Source organism: Phyllopteryx taeniolatus, chromosome 16 (genome assembly GCF_024500385.1).
Source record: "Phyllopteryx taeniolatus isolate TA_2022b chromosome 16, UOR_Ptae_1.2, whole genome shotgun sequence".
NCBI classification, from domain to species: Eukaryota; Metazoa; Chordata; class Actinopteri; order Syngnathiformes; family Syngnathidae; genus Phyllopteryx; species Phyllopteryx taeniolatus.
In genome coordinates this window covers 16,377,825-16,400,137 of record NC_084517.1, presented here as the reverse complement: position 1 = coordinate 16,400,137, position 22,313 = coordinate 16,377,825, and the positions used below count along the sequence as shown (strand labels likewise).

Below are 22,313 nucleotides of genomic sequence, written 5' to 3'. Positions count from 1 at the left end.
TGTGGCTGACGTCCCTTCTCTTGGCAACTTATTCCATTTGTGTGCAGCATAATAGCTAAATGCTGCTTCACCATGTTTGCCTTGGACTCTGTGCTCCACTATTTGACCTGAGTCTGTCGATCTCAGAGCCCTACTGGGTTTTTATATCCCATTAGCATTTCATTCATGTATTCAGGACCTAAATTTTAGTGATTTATAGACCAGTAGCAGAACTTTAAAATCTATTCTAAAGCTGACTGGAAGCCAGTGTAAAGACTTTAGAATTGGAGTAATATGCTCAGACCTTTTTCTTCTGGACAGAACCTGAGCCGCAGCATTCTGAATGAGCTGCAGCTGTTTAATGCTCTTTTTAGGGAGTCCAGTCAGAAGACCATTACAATAGTCAAGTCTACTTGAGATAAAAGCATGGATGAGCTTCTCCTGGTCTGCTTGACACATACAAGCCTTCACTCTGGATATCTTCTTCAGATGGTAGAAGGCAGTTTTAGTAATTGATTTGATAGGACCATTGAAAGTCAGGACGGAATCTATCAGAACACCAAGGTTTCGTACTTGGTCTTTGGTTTTTAAAGAGAGTGACTCCAGGTATTTACTAACAGCAATCCTCTTTTCTTTACTGCCAAAAACAATTATGTCAGTTTTTTTGTTGCTTTATTGAAGAAAATTTTGGCTCATCCAGATATTTATCTGTTTTAGACAGTGACACAAGACCTCAATTGAACTGTAGTCATCTGGAGACACTGCTAGATATAACTGTGTCATCTGCATAGCTATGATAGTCAAAATTAATGTTCTGAAGAATTTGACCCAAGGGTAGCATATACAGGCTGAACAGGAGGGGTCCAAGAACTGACCCTTGAGGTCAAATGCAAATGTTCATGAGTAAAATGTACTTTAACCATTTTTGGGAGGTTATATATTCAAAAATAAAATACAAATACAGTGGTGTACAATGATACGAGTGGCTTGACGTATGGGTTTTTCAAGATACGAGCTGTCGTTCGGTCGATTTCTTTGCTTTGACTTGCAAGCGCAAACTTGAGATACAATTAAGCTCTCTGTGGTGGCAGTGAACTCAACTCCACAACAAGCAGCAGTTTGGCAGATAGGATTAGTGGACAATTCTTCAAAAAACACACTTCAAGCTGTTTACTGCCACTCCCAGATAAAGTTTACTGTCAAACTAAACAGAAAACAAGGAGAATTACATGTCTATTTAAAACAACCACACAGCTTAGCCTTTTAGTCTGCTAGCTTAATGCCCAAGTGGGAAACACCCTTAACGTGCTAATAGCATCTGTGGCAATGTTATAACCTTTTAAGCAACAGATTTATTTTAATATGTATAATGAACTAATTTTTTTTTTTAAAGAAATCTGACCAAAATTATTTATAAATTATTTTTTAATGCAACCCCATAAAATAAAAAACATTATATAATAGATATGTTTAGTACAAAAAGTATTGTCTCAGTATTTTTATTAACATTAGAACATTTATAATATTAATGTACCAGTAATTTATGTATCTATTTTTTAATCAAATTTTATTATGGCCGTTGTTTTATGATTGGCTGGGAGAGATTTCATGGTTTTATTGCCTTTTACTGAGGTGCGTGACAGCTATTTTGAGTTGAGTTAAGTTACCAATAATGGGGCCTGTAAGAAAGAAATTACAGGAAAACCGAATGTAGCGGATTTAGGGCACGAGATCAATAATGTTTCACGCAAGCAAACGAAGTATGGCAACTGTTGCAAAGAATTCATCATGTCTTTACACGACTCCACTGCTGCTGCTATAAATTGTGCATAAACAAATTCGCTACACATTGGCGCAAAACAAAACGTGAACTTCCGTGCAGACGTTAAATCAGCACTTGGCCGACAGCTGAACAAAACAAGCGCATGTCAAGCCATCAGATAACTTTGTACAGCGTTGGGACTCATAAACACGAGCTTCCAGTCAGCGGAACACCAAGAAGGTACCTGTCGCCCAGGCCCCCCTTTCAACCGCAGTCCTCCTCTTGAAGAAAACTCCTGACAGTGCGTCACAAGACCTGGGATCCTCGCCAGGAGCCTTCTCGTGCGCTTTTAACTGGCTTCGCTCACACTCACGCACATGTGCGCTGATCACAGAGTTTAATCTGGGCAAGTATGCGGCCGCTCCAAATATGAACACTTCGTTTGATCCATGGAGTCGTCACTCGGTCTGATCCAAAAATCACCTGGTTTGCTAATCCCTAACGTTAACACACTAACCCTAACCCCAACACCCTAGCCCTCTAACACTAACCCTCCAAACCCAAATCCCTAACTCAAGCCCTAAACTCTAGCACTAACGATAACTCAAATCCTCAACCTAACCTGAACCCCAATTCCCTGGGACCACCACTAACCTCATCCCTAATCTCTGACCGCCCACTTCCACTTATTAACATAATACAATGGTGCCTCGAGATACCCCGGCATATGATTTTTCGCGATACGGCCGTCAATCGGACGATTTTTGTCTTTGACTGACGAGCACAAACTTGAGATCTGAGCGCTGTACGGTAGCAGTAAACTCGATTCAACTCGCTGCACAATAAGCAGCACTGTGGCAATAGTGAACAATTCATCAAAAAAATAGGCTTTAAGATGTTTAATGCCACTCTCACTGGAAGTTTACTGTCAAACTAATAAAACAAAGAAAATTATACACTGTGTATTTAAAACAACCAAACTATGTTGCCTTAAGAACATATTGAAAATGTCATTGACATGCTAACGGTCCATGCTAACGGTTAGCATCGATAGTCGTGGTTTTACAACCCTTCAGGCAACAGATATTTGAAAACAAATGTTAGAACACATGTAGACATAATTAAACAATACTCACAGGCCGATATTGTTTATCCTCTACGAAAAATGACAAATATTACTGCAATTACTGAATAGTAGTAGTAGAAGAAGTCTATTCTTGGTTTGTATCTGCATGACTGTATTATACAGTACTGTCTCGCTGTAGCCAGGAGAGTCACACCAGAAGGAGCAGCACCTTGAATTGGATTACTGCATTAAATCATGACGCACAAACCTCTTAATGCTTTACATTCCATTTAATTATGTTATTATTCTATGTTGTACTAACCTTGTTGTGCTAACCTTGCCCTTTCTCCCCTTCTAAACCTATCTTACCTCTTATCCTTGACTCCAACTGTGTGCATTTTTGTATTTGTTGCACTTCGTTTAAATGATTTATTAGGATGACTTTATTGCATATTGTTTGGTTTTACAAGCACTTCTTGTGATTGGAACATTTAATTCACTAACCACCAGTGCTTCTGTGTTATGTCCTGAGATTGGGGATGCATGGGACAATATCCCCTTATGGATCACGGTTTTTCGGTTTTGCAATGGAATGAGAGCACCAGCCCCGAGACGCACTTACCCAACGTAACCCCAAACCCACTTCTCCCCTCCTTTTATCCTACCCCCTAAACTATTCCAAACCCTAAATCAAAACCTTAACCTGAAGCCACTAACTCTAACACCCTAAAATCCTAACTCAAGCCCTAATCCAACCAAAGATCCACTGCTAAAGCGGACATGTCATCCTAAGCAAATTCCTGCTCCTAATCACATTGGTTCTCTTGAAATCAAATTGAAAAGTTTACATTTGTTGTCCCTTTACAAGACACCCGCCCATTTAGTTTGTTTTTCCCCTCACTCACAGCAGGGTTTTTTGTCTCTCACCCAATTCTGACATAGTTCCATCCAATGAGTAATTTCAGACAAAAACACAGAGGAATCCACCATGACACTACGAGCACTGTTGTCATTGTCGGAACCCGACAACAGTGCACATTGCGATAAAATGCTTTTCGGATTTGTAGGAACACGACAATGAGATAAGGTGACATCTCAGCATCATCCTGATTAAAACCCACAATGTCTTCATTTATATTAAATGCTTTCTGTCTAACTTGGACTAATTGCCATCATCTCCCTTTTCTTTGCCATGTGAGGCATCGGGGTCCCCAGCATCTTGCGCTTGACTACTATCAACTTGATACCATTTAAAGCACCGCAAACTAATGCATGAGGATGTTTAAAATGTAAAATCTTTTGAAAAGGAAAATATAATGAATCTATTAACGCAGATATTTTAACTACTCTAAATAGTCAACGGTCCAGTTTATTTATGTTTATCGTTCTTTTCTACCTAATAAAGATATAATGTATTAAATAAAAACAATTATATTGGATGTATTTTTGCCATAATTTTATGATTTGTACAATTCTATTTCAATTTTTTTACACAAAAAAAGTAATTTTGGGGTGAAAATGTTTTGCATTTTTGGGGTAGAGCCATAATTGTATGTTTTTGCCAAGTTGAAAGTCTTTCAACTTACATGTTTTACAAGTTACATTTTTTGTAAGACTAAGATTAAACCTTTTGTACAATTGTAAGTCTAGTTTTTTTTTTATTTCTAGATAACATTTGTAAAATTTAAAATCTAAAATTTTTATACAAATGTAAGTCTAAGATTTTGACATTGTTTAGTCTAAAATCTTTGTAAAATTTTAAGTCTGCCATCTTTGTAAAATGTTTAAACTTTTTCCGAAGGTAAAATTGTATTTTACATTTTTTAAAATGACGACAAAAATACACATATTTTTGTTTTATTTTTCATTTTGTAAACTAGTAACAATTTTTGGGGGGTAAAATTATATTTTACATTTTTGTAAAATGTTAATTCTTTATTTTTTGTTTAATTTTCTGTCATGTTTTTTTGTTGTTTGTTATAAACTGTGTATCATTGATTTAAAAAAAAAAAAAAGGATTGACTGAACAACAACAACAACAAATACACATTCATTATTTAATGCGCCTTAAATGATTGTGCCAGACAAATTCTGCCTAGCAACAGTTGGCAAGCAATAGTATTCTAGTTTTACAATAAATCGCGTGATGCTTATCTGTGTGTTTTTTCAAGAGAAATTTGAATTTAATAACACAGGCTACAGGCGGCACGGTGACCGACTGGTTAGAGCGTCAGCCTCACAGTTCTGAGGACCCCGGTTCAATCCCCGGCCCCGCCTGTGTGGAGTTTGCATGTTCTCCCCGTGCCTGTGTGGGTTTTCTCCGGGCACGCCGGTTTCCTCCCACATCCCAAAAACATGCCTTAATTGGAGACTCTAAATTGCCCGTAGGCATGACTGTGAGTGCGAATGGTTGTTAGTTTCTATGTGCCCTGCGATTGGCTGGCAACCAGTTCAGGGTGTACCCCGCCTCCTGCCCGATGACAGCTGGGATAGGCTCCAGCACGCCCGCGACCCTCGTGAGGAGAAGCTGCTCGGAAAATGGATGGATGGATGGAACACAGGCTACATATGACGATAAATCTACCTAAGTGGTATTTTTTCATATAAAGATTTATTTATGCTATAAACAGCCCACTGCACTGTATGTCCTTGTTGCTGTCTAAATGAAAATGTTTTCAAGTTGAGACGTGACAGACTTTTTTGGCTGTGTGACTTCCTCTGCATTTATTTCAAAGTTTACTGGAGGAACTTTCACAACCCGTCATTTGCTTGAGGCAGCCTACAAAAGAGATGAAAGAAAAAAAGGAAGCATTTCTCGACGACCAACACGAGCCGCGTTTCAACTTCAACAAAGCCTTTTATTTCCCCTCCTTGTCTTTTTCTCTGCAGCCCCAACTCAGATGCCAGGGTGATGTGAGCTTGTTTGTCAACGTGCACTCTTTGCACTGCTATTACTCTCCATTATGTAATCTTGGTATTTTGGTGGGCTGCACAGGCCAGGCATGGAGAGCAAATTAACTTTCACCCTGCCTCACTCTCTTTTTCGCTCTCTCTGAATTCCCAGCAGGCAGTGTGTGGAGGAAGCCAGTTTGAGTGTGTGAAGGCAGGCAGCCCGCAGAGTTCCCGAGGAAGGAATGTCACGCCGTTAATTCATACTATCATGTTTGTAAAACTGCATGACTATTTATGGAGGGAACGTGCCTGCCTATAGAAACACACATTGATGATGATCTTGCGGCGGTTTCTTTCTAATGCAATCAGCATGCACCCCAACATGCCCACGCCAACTTAAATTTACACTATCGGTAAGGGATGCCCAAACTAACCCCGACCCCCTATCCCCAACCTCAAACCCCAAAACTAACTCACAACCCTAACCATCTCTAATCCCAGCCCCTTGCCCCGTTTTATACCCAACCTCAACCCTGTAACGCTAACCCCCTTAACATCAACCGCTTGTAATCTCCCTATCACAGCGTGCGTGACATTATTCACGATGGCTGCCGCGGCTAACGTTTGAACTTTAACATGACAACTGCAGTTTTCTAACAGCCGCTAGTTTGTTTTTTGGCAAATAACCTCACCTTCCCCGTTATGATCAATAAAAAGAAACAGTTAAAATCACTGATGTAAATATTTGCAAACAGGACAGTTCTTTTAAAAGATCATTTATCGTTTGGGTGATTAAAGTAACCTTACCACCTAGTGGCCTGGTATGCATTTTATTACAGTGTCTTTCAGTCATTTTTGTGGGTTTCCAACATCTCCGCCCAAGAATGAAGCTGTAGCAGTTAAAATTATGTGTATTATTGAAACACACACACACACACACACACAGGTGTCCTCTTAACACATCAGAAACACCTGCCAGTGTGTGTACTGATAAAAATGAGGCTAGACGGGTGTGTTTGGGTGGTTGGTTTTGGGGGTTTTAAAGACTGCAGGCATGAGAGCGCCAGCATGACTGGAGCGTTAGTTCACATGTCGCCCTGGTTTCCCTTGGCTTATGAGTGAAGCTGATGCGCCGGCGGCCATGCCAGGCCAGGCCCAACGAGTGCGCTGACGGTTCAACGACCCTCCCCCGACCGACTCCCAGCTTTGTTCGGTGGTCACAGCGAATTAGCCCGGCCTTGCAGATAGTCGCGCCGAGGCTTTTTACAAGCTCTCAAGAAGCTTATCCACGTGAATGACATTAACTGGTAAATAATGGATGAGGAAAAACAGCATGTGTGCTGGAAGAATACAACACATAAAAGGTTGAAAGCAAATTAATTTGTAAAAAAAAAAAAGAAAAGTCATCATTCCTCAGTCCCATCAGTCCTCAACTGCCAACTGAAAACTAGGATGCCTGAGGCCTGCCTGAGGTCATAAACACACTCAATTGCATTGAAGAAAAAAAACAAAAACAATTCATTAAAAAAAAATTGGCACCTGATTTTTTTTTGGGGGGGGGGGGGGGGGGGGTAATAAGTTCCTACAAGTTCCCACATGGAGCAAAAAGAAAATGTAAAACATATATGGGGGGAAAAAAACTGCACTTGTCTCGCAAGTCTGCGAAATCGGCAGTCTTTTCGTACAAAACAAAATTTCTGGTAAAAGCAGGCACTTTGTTTAAAGGTGTTCAAACATGACAATGCTCACTTCCTTTCTTAAAAAAAAATTTCATTTGCACAAAAAATGGCCTCGTATGTAAAAAGGGAAAACATTTTTACACAAAAATGTACTGTATGCCTATAGCTGTGGCATAATGTGAAAACTGCCAGTCATCACCCTGGCTGGTATACGCAGTTACACATACCGAAAGCAGGAAGGGGTTATAAAATAGTCATTTAGCAATACAGTATATTGGTTTCCAGATGAGATGCAGCAACAAAGTGAAAATGACTGGCAGCTTGACTACTTCCAGAGCTGTGGAGTACAATCTATTACTAAAATCTGTTTGTCTAAAAATGTATAAAACTACACAAGAGACAGAGCAACTGCAAAAACAACAAGTTTGGCGATTTTTGGAGACAGAAAACAAAAACCTACAGTCATTCACGAGTGGAACACAGGCCTGTTGTGTGTGTGTGTGTTTGTGGGTGTGGGGAGGAGGGTGCGTGTGTGCATGTGTACGTGTCCCGCTCTACATATTGATCTTGATAACACATTTCCAGCAAAGCGGTTGATTTGGTACCAGAGTTGGTTTGCCGTGTTCACACCTGTGTACATTAACTACGCTAAAAGGTGAAACCGATTAAAAGTGACCCTAAACCTCCCTACCTGTCTTTAACCCTCAATCCTAATCCCTAACCTTGACCTTCCCCAAATCCCGAACCATAACCTTTACTAAATGCCAAACTCTCCCTAACCCCATAATCCTATCCCTCTTTAATACTAACACCTAACCCCTAACCTTCCATAACCACTAATCTAATCAGACAAGTGTGCACCCCACTTTTCCCTCGACATTTTGTACATTTGTGTATGTCCTAAATGTGTATTTTCTTATAGGTTCTTTCTTGCTATAGTACTAGTGTGACTCCAACTACTGGAGACAAATTCCTTGTGTATTTTTACATAGTTGGACGGTAGCGATGATTCTGACTATCATCCACTCTAGCATAAAGATGCTGCATACTAGTGCCAGAACTAGACTGTTTTACAACTGGAGCAGATTGATAACATATGCTAGTGTTTGTCTGTCACGGGACTCCTCACACAAAACCAAAGTTGTGTAACATCATCATTGGACTGTATGCAGGAATGTGTAGTGTGGGTGTGGTGCTGCAGTGGATGCCAGGCAAAACGTTCACAGATACTGACCCCCGGTTCAGAGAGAGGTCAAAGAGGAAAGGCCGGTCACAGTGGACGGCCCTCGCAAAGACGTATCCAAATGTCAGCAGACCTGTCCACACCCAATTTCCCTCGAGGGGGAGGGTGACACAAGAGGGTTAGCGAGCGCACGTTTCGCCAACGACGGATATGGCGGAGGTCGTGTCGGGGGAGTGGAGGAGGATGCAGATGTGTGCTACGGCGGGGAAGAGAGGCACGGCGGGAGGAAATACAACAAGCTATTGTTTGGCAAATAAAGAGGACAGCATTAGTGGTAGGGCCATGAGAGAGGCAGCTGAGGACAGTTTACTCTTTCTCAAGCCCGACGAGGTGCTTTAGGGGCTCATTTGACGGGGAAAAGTTCACTGAGCTTTTTGAAGAAAGTGACATTTTGGAAGAATCGTATATTAATTTGTGCTGTTTGTGTAAAGCTGGCTACCAAAAGGAAATGGGGCCATAAAGAAAATGTCAGAACCAGGAATTAGCCTCTTTAGCTTCACTGGCTAAGATTGCTAAAGCGCAGGGGTGGGTAAACCTTTGGGTTAATGATGGGCAAAAATTTTCATAGCCTACGTAAAAATCTGAGCCTCTGTTCTGTGACAGGCTAGCCTGTGGTTCTCTGGTATGGCTTGGCAAAATGCGAGTTGGCCTTTTTTATTTTGTTTTATTTGTACAAAGTACATTAGCATTAGCATCCCCAGCAGAAAACATTGCTTCACTGAGCAGCACAACATGCTGCAACATGACTGCTGCTTCTGGCATGCACTCTAGCATCCCACTCCAAGTGTTCCAAACACTAGTTTTGGCACAACCTTTGGAATTACAATTGGATGGATGGAACCTTTGGAATTACAACAATAAACAAAAACCATGCTCATATTGTCAATATTTAAAGAGGTAGTCCTTCCCTGACTTGTTTAAAATTAAGATAATGTTAGCAGCGAAGCGGCATCGTAGCAGATGGTGCCCATAATTGTCAACTTTTGTTCATCTGTTACGTTTCCTTTCAAACATGTCTAAATAATCATTGTCTGCATTTTTATCATAGTTTAGATTATGGCGTGATGCATGAAGTAATCAAATTGCACATTTATGTCACATCTTAAAGTAAACCCTCCACAGAAAGCTACAGGTTTTTCTTTGTTATTTATTTATTTATTTATTTTTATTTTTTAAGAAGAGCGCTAGTTATGCTATAAGGATAAAATGTTAATGCTCAGTGGCTACAAATAACATAACACTCTGCAGAAGCTAGTTCCAGTTTTAAGTGAATACTAAAATGGTAACACTGAATGGCTACAATCATAGCATATCTTGACGTAAACACTCAAAGCAAAAGCTCGGTACAGTTTTAGGCAAACGCTCGGAATGCTAAAATGCAAACACACATTGGCTCCAAACGTAATACAATATCTGGAACTAATGTTCTTCAGGCACTAATTACAGTTTTAGGTGAACACAAGTAATGCTAATGAAGAAATGTTAACACTCAATGGCTACAAACACAGGATATCTTGAACTAGACAATTTTAGGTGAACACTGGCAATGCTAAAGCGTTTTAGGTGAACGCTAGTAATGTGAATGCTAATAGCCTACTCTGTGGCCTCTATGACTGGCATAATCCAGCACAGCTGTAGCCCACAAAAACTATAAAACCACAATAATAAACATACTGTTGAATTATTAGCTGCACATGGTTATCATTTTAAGATTAAGCTTCACGGTGAAAATGTGCACATAGAGTATTTATAACAATTTACATGTACAGTACATTTGTGCAGTCTGTCAAGCTGTTTAGTGTGTTTAATGTTTATGGAACGTCGCTTAGAATAGTCGTGCCGATCATAAATCTCAACGTCGGAATGGGTGGGGGTTCAGTTTTGTGACCTCTGTGTTGCATTGTGAGTCCATGTGTATTACCGTGACTTCATTACTTTGCATCCTGGCACCACCTAAGCTGATAGGGCAGGAATGCAGATTTGCGCAGGCACGCCGCCGCTGTTTATTTGTCTGCTTCCACTTCACACACGCAGTCAGTCACTGGATGGCTTGTGAGGCGGCCCGGACGCAAATTGTCCGAATGGCATTGGCGATGCAAAATATATACAAGGCTCTTGGAATGGTGACATCAAAATGTGAGTATTTCTGATGAAAGTAGCTTTGAGCTGAAAGGGGCACTTTAACTTTCGGCGGTAACGGAGGTGTTCCACATTGTCATGTAACACACTTTTTATATCAAATAAGAGCGCAAAATAAGACCATTTGGGGTCATAAATTGTCATAATGCTTCCACTGATGTCACATTACTGCATCATGTTGAGAGCTGTTAAAAATAGTCAGTCCCTGTCACTAAGCAGGTAGCCCTCATTGCAATGATAGATTATTCATGGGGAAATTCTTGTTTATTGACCCAATATTTTAGCCCTACAATTATACATATCAGTGCAACACAGCGTGAGTTTACATTATTGCCACCATACCCATGTGGCAGAATACATTCAATAAACTATATGAAACCTAGGGTGTAATATCCTTGGTGATATTGCAAACATGAAAAAGAAAAGCCTCGCTCTGTTGGCGGCGCTGCATGTCACGTCACCGCCGATACCTTTAATCTCTCTAATCACACAACATCAGGAACCATTTTTGACAGGCTCAGATGGTGAAACCACCCACAGCCTGAGGCACCATGTGAGCCCACTGCAATGTGGCTCTCACACTACAAGAAGTACTAGCGCTGCTGCAACAAATTATTGATTTTATCCTGTCGATTACGACATAATATAGCTTTGGACACTGACGAAGTTAGACACTGTTAATTTGAGACATAAAAGCACTAAAATAACCAGTCCTTACAATCACATAAGTCTAAAAAGTAACTAAGCATTGTTAATTTCCGATGTAAAAATAATAAAACATCTGGTTTTAACACTTAACTGTCACGCATCGGTAAAAAGAACCACTGTTCGTTTGAGACAAAACATTTAAAGATGAGTTTGCAAGTAAAAAAAAAACAAAAAAACTTTTTGTCATATTTGTTAACTGTCAGTATGACCTAACAGTAGTACATGAGTAAAATAATCTGTGAAAGAAAATCCACCCTCTCTCGTCTTATTCTGTGCCTCTAATTTGATTTTCAAGAAACCAAAGCGCTTGAGGAAAAACTGGCGAGGTGTCGATCATTTCTCGTGCAACCGTGGGCACACTCATAGCCTTGCAATGGCTATGTTACTTTCGGGCTTCAGGAGCTTTGCTGAAACTATTGCAGAATATCCACCTTCGGAAAATAAAAATAATGCCATCCCTTGTTTGCCAACATTTGGGCATCAGACTAAAAACAGCAGCAGAAGAGAGAAACAGCAATGCTAAAAAGAAAGAATTAGACAGAGACAAGACAAAGCCGCAAAGAGGATTCAGATGCGAGGTGTAATTAGCAACATTCCTGCTCGACAGGTATGATTATCACCTTTTTTTATGATTTTTAATTGATCGTCCATCCAACAAAATAATAATCCTAATAATTCAAACCGCTAACATTTAGTGTTACCCTAACACTCAGTTACAAATAGGTCATGCTACCAACATAGCAGCGGTTTCTTGTTTACAGTGTTAATGCTAGCTTAGTATTGCCAGTACTGCTATTTTGTTGAAGCTGGATATGCGTTCTCTCTGTGACTATTCATCAAGCCAATGCACTTTAGTAATCGTATGCCTTAAGTCAGCGAACCAGTTAACGATGTCCATGAATGTTTGGCTTTGCTGGGAGATTTGAGAGGGCGAGGGATGAGTGACGTGAGGCTACGTTCAAATCTTGCTATCAGTTACACTAAAAACTTCCCCTTTAGTCTCAATTGACATGCAAGTGTAGAAATAAGTTAAGCGCTGTTCATTTGAGAAGTAAAAACAAGAGTCTTCACTTTATATACAAATCAGGTAACAGTAAGGTTGAGTGTCGTAATTGTTTTTTTTTTTAAATGAACTCTTGCAACATATATTGAGCTCTTATGTCGTTTTTGCAATTTTATCAGCATTTTCCCCCTGAAATTTAGCTGGCTTAAGAGATTCCACTTTACATCGATGATGTACTGTATGTAATGACAGCTGGCGGCCAGTCCTGAGAAACTGCCTCCAAGATATCCTGTCTCCCAGTCTCCCTGCATGAGAAAATCACATTTCCATGGTATTGTTCCGACAGTGAACGCATAACGCCTTGTCGTGAAACCGCTCTTGATTCCAGTATGGCTTTCCCAGGGTTGCGAGACTTCGGCTCCATGCAAACTTTCGGGGTGTTGGCCATCGCTCATCTCCCAGGAAACAACGTTGCATTGGTTTCTACTCTAAACTGTGTACACCTGGGCAGAAACGCAGCTCCGGTTTCAGCTCCGACCTCACTTCTCCTTCCATGTACACCCACACGCTGTCCCTAAAGCCTCTGGATCCTGCTCGGACTCCCTGAGCACAGTAAGAGGATGAAAACTCTATAAAGACGGCTAACTAATGCGTTTTCCTGCTCTCCAGCTGCCTGAAGCAGCAGCAAAATCGAATGTTCTCATCAGGCTTGCTGCAATACACCCCAAAACAGGTGTGAATACTTCCTCTAGCCCCCCAGCTTTTTCTCACCAATCCAACCCACACTCAACTCAGCCTCCATTCGGGGGATCATAATGGAAGGCATGGAATTTGGTGAATTAGAGCATTTTTATCAACAAGGTTATGGTGTGTAAATTCTACATCTTGTCTCAATGGAGGCACAGTAGAGTTTACTATTCGACGACCCGACTAGTTTGCTGCCTAAACTGCCTTCCACAGAAATCAAAACAGGGAGACCAAAATTTTCAACAAAAATATGTTAAAGATGCTAAGTAATGCAAAACTCTTGGAAAGTGAATGGAGTGAGGTTTCCCATTAAGCATTTAATTATAGGTCAATGCAAAATTGTCACAAGACTGCTACCACATGCCGGCACGGTTCATAATCTTCAGTAGCATATGTTGTTACAGTTGGCTTGAACAATTTGAATGTGAAATAGTTTAGCTCAGAGCTTCAGGCTTTGCTGTTATGCATTTTTTTCTCTCTTGTTTTTCTTCCATTTTATTGGGAAAAAAAACAACTTTATATTTTCCACAGGGTAACATCCACCAAATTACTATAAAATGTCAACAAGTAATTGAGAATGGTATGTTAATATTCCAAATCAAGTACATTCCTTAGAAGTATGAATTACCCTTATAGATGAATCTATCATACCCAACCCCTGTGTCAAGTTTCGAGACCTTTATACAATTCCATCTTATTGGACAAATTGCTGGGTCTCTGGAGTGCAATTAAGCAACAAAGTAAATACTTTATCTGCCTATTTCTGAAAATGTGTCTCTGATCGAGCCATTCGCAATTTTGCTGGCTTGTGGTGTAACAGCAGGGCTAATTTACATAATACCCCCCCCCCCCCCCCCCCACACACACACACATTTAATTTTTTTTCTCCCATGACTTGGCAGCTAGGCTGGGTGAACATCGGCCACTTTCAAGCAACGGCTGGGCTACACGATCTGAAACATGATCATCTGAAAGTCCAAAGGTAACCAGAGTTACATTTAATATTTTGGGATACACAGATTAACCTTAGTACTAGTGTTAGTTGCTAGTATTTGTGTTAGTGTGTGTGTGTTGCATGTGCCACATGCATGGATCCACACACTAATTGACAAGTTTAATTTGGCGGCTTAGTGATGAAGCGTTGCCTACACGAATTAAAATACAAGCCATGCTTTTACGGTCTTTATGGGGTCAATAAGTAGTCGCCCCGATAGCTCCGACCCTAGTTGTTATGGTAACGAAAGCAGTAAGTGGCATTGGCCTCGCAGTGGAGGGTGTATGGCGAGTGGCTCATTTGTATGACACAGGCTAATTTCAGCAAATAGCAAAAGATCCTTGCAGTATTTTGATGAAACCATCTAAAAGATGTTATTAGGACACCCTGGAACCGTTTTAAATTCGGCTTAAAAAATAAATATATCATAATACATGCGCTTTAAATCATTTCAAAGAGGGTAATGTACATTACGCATCATTGTTACCTGCAGCCGAGTGGATGAGGACGCTCTGGTTGGGTCGCAGGTGACCGAAGTCAAACAGCATCATGTAAGCGGTGATGTAGTTGACCGGCAGGGCGGCGGCCTCCTCAAAGCTCATGCCCTCCGGCATGAGGAAGGTGTGGTTGGCCGGCACCGCCACCACATCCTGCCACAGGCCGAAGCGACTCAGCACCATCACCTTGTCGCCCACCTGGGAAACAACAACAAGTGCGGGAAATCAGTAATTCTCTATTTAAAAAAAAAAAAAAACAGTGTCATGAGAGATCATCAGGTATGCTGTGAGAAATTAACCAATTTGGTGGATGGATCGTCTGAATATTTTTATTAGCGACTGAGCCCGGCCCCCGAATAGCAAACGTGAGTAATTGAGTACCCTGCCACCAATAATGTTTTTGGACATACTTGGCAAATAAAGATGATTCTGATTCTGATGTTCCCAATTACCTTTATTAATTCATTTAAACTGTAAATTTACCAACAACTTTGATCTGAAAACACACCCAAAAATATCAGTTGAATGCATCTTACAACGGAAAAATGCACCTGGAGTGCATATGTACATGCACAGACTCTCCGTAACTGCCATTTACAATCCAGGCTAAACTTAGCTCCTCCCTGACATACAAAGATGTTAGTCCCTCAGTCAAGATGTATCACTTCAGGATAACATGACACCAATTATTACTAGCCAGAGCTTTGGGTTCCAAAGACAAAAACATGAATAGTTGAATTTACGAATACAGAACCGCGTCTAGGGCTTCACTGTATATACAGTATTTTTTTGTGAAATGTTTGTTCGGTGGCACGCTGTGAGAATTTTCTAATGCAAAATATGTGCCTTGGCTCAATAAAGATTGGGAAACAGTGGTCTATATACTTGAGGTTTAACCAGGGCCATGTTTAAGTCACTATTTTCTATTCCTATTTGTTTTTGCCAGGAAGGGGGAGAGAATTCTTGTGTGGGTTCAGATGCAATCAGCACTATTGGTAGGACGGGTGCCAAACTTTACCGCCGCTGACATTGCAGCGTGTTTTGACTATTAAAAGCACTGCAAAGAAGTCATTTATCGGCACAGCAACGCGTCAGTGTCGAGGTGCCACACTCACTATTGATTAAGCAGGAAGCAGTGTCAGCCTTATGATGGGAATTGAGCCATGGGTCAGGCTAATACCTGTGTGCAATGCGACAAAAAAAAAAACTAAGTTTGATGAATTTCTTTGTTTATGCAGCCTTTTTGACAGGGTCTGGATCCTTTCCCTGCGGGTGTTTTTTGGTCACAACAAGGGCAGACATGCAAAAATGCAGCGCATCAGCTGCCTGGCCTTGAAGGCTTTGCTCTGCGCAAAGAATGCAAAACAGACAGCTCTTTTGCAACTCTCGTTGTCTCTTTGAACTATCCATGTTGCTCACTGATTATTACGCGCATGCAAGGTTCATTTATTCATCCAAGTCTTAATGTTCCATGGATTGCTTCAGGCATGTACAGTGGTTCCTCATTCACGAGCAAATATTTGCATCCTCAATCCATTGGCTTGATGACATGGATCTTTTTCCACTAGGCCAGTTCTGGGGCTTTTTGACCCTTTGGTCTATCCCAAAGGTTCCACAGCAAACTCCAAGCATGCCTTTATTGACCATATGTAACAGTGGTTGTCCTACACGGTCCAACCAAGCCTGGGCTTCGAACACGCGCTGCCACCGTCCTCAAAAACCCAGGCTGCAAGATTACCGGGCAGTGCCCTCTTTAAGGCATTGAGGGAAGGAGGTTCACGAAGTCGCCCGACAAAGCGTTCCCCTCTGCGACACATAGAACAAAACGAGGCTTTTCCTAATACTGTTCCCAAAAAGTTGGAAGCATACAATACTTTCTCATGCTTTCTCGTCATCCATCTTTTTTGAGGGACAAATAATCTGGTAATATTTTTCAATATTTCTTTTCTGACAACTATAAAAAAATTTAAATAAATAAGAAACCTGTGGTTGAAGTCGGACTAAGAGTATTGTAACTCTCTTGCCCATATGCCCGCATTCTTGTCATTTGGTCTCACAGTAGTTTTAGATGACCAAATAATCCAATCCAGTATAACATAATTCTATCCTTACAACAGTAAAAATAAGTTAAAGCTGTAATTGAAGTAGGATACCAAGTATTGTATACCTCTTACCCATTGCCTGCATTCTCTTCATTGGGTAGTTACCCTTTTACACTGTATATTTGATTTTTGTAACTCATTTTAGGGTATCTAAAGATGAAGATGAAGAATTAATGGTTAATTGATGAAGTCTTTGGGGCATAATAGCGTAAATGTGTCAGTTTGCTGTACACTTCCTCTTTGTGAGCCGCACACTGTCTTGTCATTGAGTTCTTATCAAAGCAGGATCCTCCACTGACTGCACAACAAGTCTAGTCTTTTGCTGTAAACGTCCCCGCAGCGCCACCACAGCGCAGTCCAATCAGGAAGGCCCGCTCGAGGGACACAGGAAACAGAGACAACTGCGGCCTTCTAGCCCTCTTCCTGTTTTTTTCCTCCTTTTATAAAAGTCTCTCCCTCCTCCTCCTCCCCACAATCCTCACTTTTTCTCTTCCCTTCTTTCTCTTTCACTTCCCGACACCAGAACAACTTTAGAACGTTTTCCTTCCCCCTTCTCGAGTATGTCCCTCTTCATGTCTTTCGATTTCTTAATCCCTGACTGTCTCGTTCTAATAGACCCCGTCCTCCTTGTCAAGCAGACAGGACAATGGGGGCCCATCTTCTCCCCCTGGCTTCCCTCCACTCATCATCAGGCCTGCCAGATTCTTCCCCATGGCTGAGCATAAGACAAGCGCACTCCTCCTGGGAACGAACCGGCTCCGCTCGCCCCCCTCTTAGGGTCCGGAGGGACCCATGCGTCTTTCTGTCTATCGGCTCCAATTAAAAGACAGCTCTCCTCTTTCTTCCTTGGCTTTACAAATGACGCTTTCCCTTTTTCATTCCTTTGTTAGTCATGCTGACTCTGGCGGGGGTGATTGAACGCATCAGGCATGCTGTCTTCACTTGCTAGAACAATGCAAGACAGAGGTGGCGGCGGTGGTGGTGGTGACGGCATTTACGGGAGAGCGACATGACTCACGCAGAAATTTCAGCACTTCTTCTTCTTCTGTGCCCACGTAAAGCATGTGAGGAGCACTCAAGTCCAAGTGAGACAGCCTTGTGACACTTGCAAAACAGACACACGCTCACATACCTATACAAGCACATTTCTGCGAAGTCACTTTGGGGGTCAGCAAAGATGCATCCAGTTAGCCGCATTCCCTCACTGACTAATAAAATGGTGATTCAATTTGGGGCGGTATGCAGGTCAGCGGCTTTGTATGTTGATGAGCTAAGCAGAAAAACAAGGATTTTTGCCCAAGGCCACATGAAGCCAGGTTTGAAATTTGGTTTGGATTTTTTCCTTTTCCCACTTCTGTTGACACATTGTTAACTACTTGTTGGAATCAACCTTCGATTGATTGGTGTATAAACCACAGTAATATGGTATCATTAGTAGTAACATGAGCAATAGTAATGGTCATCATTTAAAAAAAGAAATGTTGCAACAGGGGCAGGAGATGAGGGGAGGTACAATAATGCAGCAAGTGTATAATGTGTCTTATATGTGTGAAATTAAATGTAATTAGTCAAGGTGAGCAGCTATGAACAGAGGGTTGCAAAAACCTCTTCAAACCTGGACACCATGCGCTTCCCAGTTGGATGGCATAGGCCAAATGCCTGCTTCAAACCATAATGGGCGACTTCCTGTTAAATTTCAGGCCTGGGTGCTTTTGACTTTTTCATGCATCCTGTTGTGATAGACATCTCCAGCCAATCTCATGTGGCGCGGTTGGACTGGTGTCAGGGGCTGATTTTTATTTTTACTTTCCAGGGTGCACTGCTGAGATAATGCATACATTTGTCACCATGATGTGCTTGCTTGAAACAACTACTGACTTTTCCGGCATGATGAGGACCACCACAGAAATTCGATTCATTCGCTGCAAGGCTCATATTAATGTCACTGATGGCGAGGTCTCTCCATGTGGTGGTAGCCAAGGTGTTCTTGTGCTGCATCATAAGATGCAACAATGAGGGGCCACGCCCTGCTTGCACGCAGCAGCAACGAGGAACCCCTATGTGCCGCTCTTTTGCACTTGACTGATTTGATTATGTGTATAAAGCGCCATTACACTTCACTTATGTACGGATTATGCAAAGTAAAAACGATGAGGAGAGGACATGGAGAAAGCTGAGCAGGGATATAGTAAATGACAAGCGGGGGGGAAATGGAGGGGTCTATATGCGAAAGAATGAGGATTTAGATAAAACGGAGGGCTGGAGGAAATACCAGAATGACAATGCGAGCCAAGGGTAATTGAGAACATATGGGTTAGCTCCGACCAATACTCGCAAAGGGCTCGCCGTGTGGATGGAAAAAAAAAAAGGAGAATAAAAAGTGCTGATGCGCGCCGTCACAAGAGTTTCGATGTGATTTGTGATTTCTTCCCCCCCCCCCTTCCTGCCTCCTCCCCCTCTTTCCTTGCTTGCTCACTGTCACACTATTCCAAAAAAAGGCTCCTTCTTAGGTCATTCTGGGTGACTCATCTTCAAAGACAAACCAACAGGACACTTTTTAGTGTTATTTGGTGAAAAACTACAAAAAGTAGAAAAACAAATAAGCAGCTAAGAGAAAGTGCCGCATTCATCACCTTCTGCAAAGTAAAAAGGAATTTTAATTCAACATCTCCTCATACATCAGTACGAGTGGCGCTTTGGGGCTTTTTTTTGCTGATGTCAAACACTTTTTCTATTACTTTAGCAGGCGATCAGCGCTGAGCCCACACTGGACTGGACTCGGATACATAACCTCAGCATGAGACTGCGCACCAGTCACTAATTATTAAGCCGCATTTCCATCAAGTGGTATGAGACAGTTGAGTTCAGTTTGGAAGACTAAATTCCGAGGGCATATAGCGATACCGGTGTCACAGCGTTGCGACGCAGTGAAGGCGCCAAATCATTCAATAAAAACGAAGAAGGACATAACAGTAAACCTTCACCAAGGTGGCAAAAGTGTAGTTTAGAGGAAAGTATACAGATTTGTTTGTCTGTCTACTTATATTACTTCCTGGTTCTTGGACAATGACACACAATGGCGGACCATACATTTTACCATTTGGCATTGAGGAAACTGTCAAATGTAATTACATTCTTCTAACTGAAGTGAAAAATATGTGTGTCATATGTTTTTGCATTGACTATGTGCAACTCTGTCCTCATAAATACAACTGAAAAGGGACAATAATGACCTAAAAATACAATTGGTGGTGTGTTAAAGTCCATTCTTGACTTGCGCACAGGGAAAATTGGCTAGACACTTGTTGTTCCACACAGTGCAATAAGATGGAAGCATATATATATATTGTTTGTATTACATAGCAGGTTATGTCCTGGTTGAGGAAGGATGAGCATACCACCACTTTTGCTATTGGGCAGATGGGTGAGACAATTCTGTCTAAAGGAAAACAGAGAAAACAAATTCCTCAAAGAAAAGTGGAAAACAAAATCTTGGCGTGTGATATTTGTTTTTGTTTGTATGCCACTTCTTTGGAGCAAGATGACAGGACCATAACATTTCTGATATTGGGCAGGGTCTTAACGGTTCTGTCAAACACAAAATAATTTGTCCCTCTGTATGTTCCAATGTTCAGAAAAGTTGGACAAGACCCTACCACTGAACTTTGAGGCGGGTCTAGGAACGAACACTGTTTTTGTTTGTTCGTTAGCAATCTACTTCATGTTTCACCAAGAATTACGCAAGTAATAGTTCTGTTGTAACCACACAAAAACAAACAGATTTTTACCAACTTTTATTGGTTTCATTTTCACTATATACATTTCACCTGGTCATAAAGCTTTATAGAAATGTACCTTTTTTTGTAATCCTGCAAGCTAACTACTCATTACCTAGCTTAATGTAGCTACAGCACCTAGCTTAGCATGGCTACCCATCTTGCCATAGGCAACATTAAAGGACATTTCGTCTTCTGTCTCCTTGTTAGCGGCTAGCGTTGACCACCAGCTGACAGCCGGCCTGCTTGACGGTGTACAGTAGCGTGATGGAAAATTCCAGTAGCGGTCTGACAGGCAAGCAAGGCTCCTTGTAAGCTTGACGATGGAGAAAGCAGGGTGGTAAAAAGGTCTAGATCCCTGGAGGTAGCGGTGCAAGTTCAAATGTGATCTGCTGGTATCGGCTACCAGCTCAGTGTAAGGTACAGTCAGTGACCAACTAAAGACGGTGTCCTTTGTTGTATATGTATTTGAAAATATCTATCTACATATCACTCCAACAAAAACTGAATAAAACGGCTAATAGGAAAGGAAAGTTGTGAAGGGGAGACATGCACGCCAGCGTCGTTGCACTTCTGATGCATTCTTCAAAATCAAATCTGTATGCCATTTATATTTTAAGGGGGATGTTGTAAGATGAGTATGAAAAGATATTAAAGTGATTTGGGATCATAGCTTGGGGTATATATTTAGGGTTTAAAATATGAATACTGTAAAGGCAATTCCAAATATTGTTAGTGGGTATCCATCACTCGCCAATTTTTGCTATTTGTGTCTGAGCTTGGTCCCCAACTCCTGCGAATAGTGAAGGTTCACTGTATGAATACTCATAGCAAGTTTGAGTTAAAACACCCAGTTTGGAGAACCGTTTATTACGCGTTTCCCTAAAGTGGCTGTTGCTTTCTGTTATGCTTTCACAACAGCATGTTTTCAATTGCATCCTGCCTCAAAGGCTCGCTGTCAGAAAGTCTTTCTAACATGCGGTCAGCGTTGAGAAAGTTCCTATGGGGGCCCAAAATCAAAACCACCACAAACCTCAAGAAGAAACGGGAAGAAAAAAAAAAAAGAGCTGCTCAGACCCGACCATGCTCCGCTTTTCGCCTTTGGGGGTCAGCAACATTTTCTCCTCCAAGGTTCCAAAACATCTCATAGATTTCTTTCCATTAGCGAGATTGCCTCTTAATTCTATAAGCGAGGGCGTAGGCGATGACAAGCCGTGTTGTTTGCATTTTGACCTTTAAATCCAATCTACTTGACGGACAATGTGGAAAGAGCCTATGGGGTATTTCACACACTCAAAAGGTTTCCGGTCCTACCACGGTGTCCGGCTGACCCGTCACCAATAGTAATCCAATTAGTCGCCAGGATTGACTAATTCCCCCCCCCCCCCCCCCCCATCCTTTACGTCAGATGAGCCAACCACGCCCAACCGGACTGTTGACTTAAAATATCAATGAGGGGATTGCCGTTAATATTATGCAAACAAAAAACAAAAGAAAAAAAACAACAACAAAAGCCCCGATGAAAAAAAAAAAAATTCATCGACGGCTTAATTGTAGCCTGATTACTTTGTGGTTTAATTGACTAAAACAGATGATGATGATGCCATTGAGTGTGTGACTTATCATGCTTTGTGTCCCTTTACACAGTGAGTAACACCTGTTCCCGTTGCAGATATATGCCATCTTCCTAAAATAACAGTCTAACAAATGTACTTAAAACGTGGCT

At 41.4% G+C, this 22,313-nt stretch overlaps 1 protein-coding gene across 1 annotated transcript in view; it reads right to left on the bottom strand.

The window, feature by feature from the left end:
* Positions 1-22,313, bottom strand: part of vat1 (vesicle amine transport 1) — a 39,980-nt gene that overhangs the window by 14,904 nt on the left and 2,763 nt on the right. Inside the window, exon 2 of the mRNA XM_061749013.1 lies at positions 14,700-14,907. Within this exon, the coding sequence (XP_061604997.1) occupies positions 14,700-14,907 (208 nt within the window). The remainder of the gene's footprint in view (positions 1-14,699; positions 14,908-22,313) is intronic.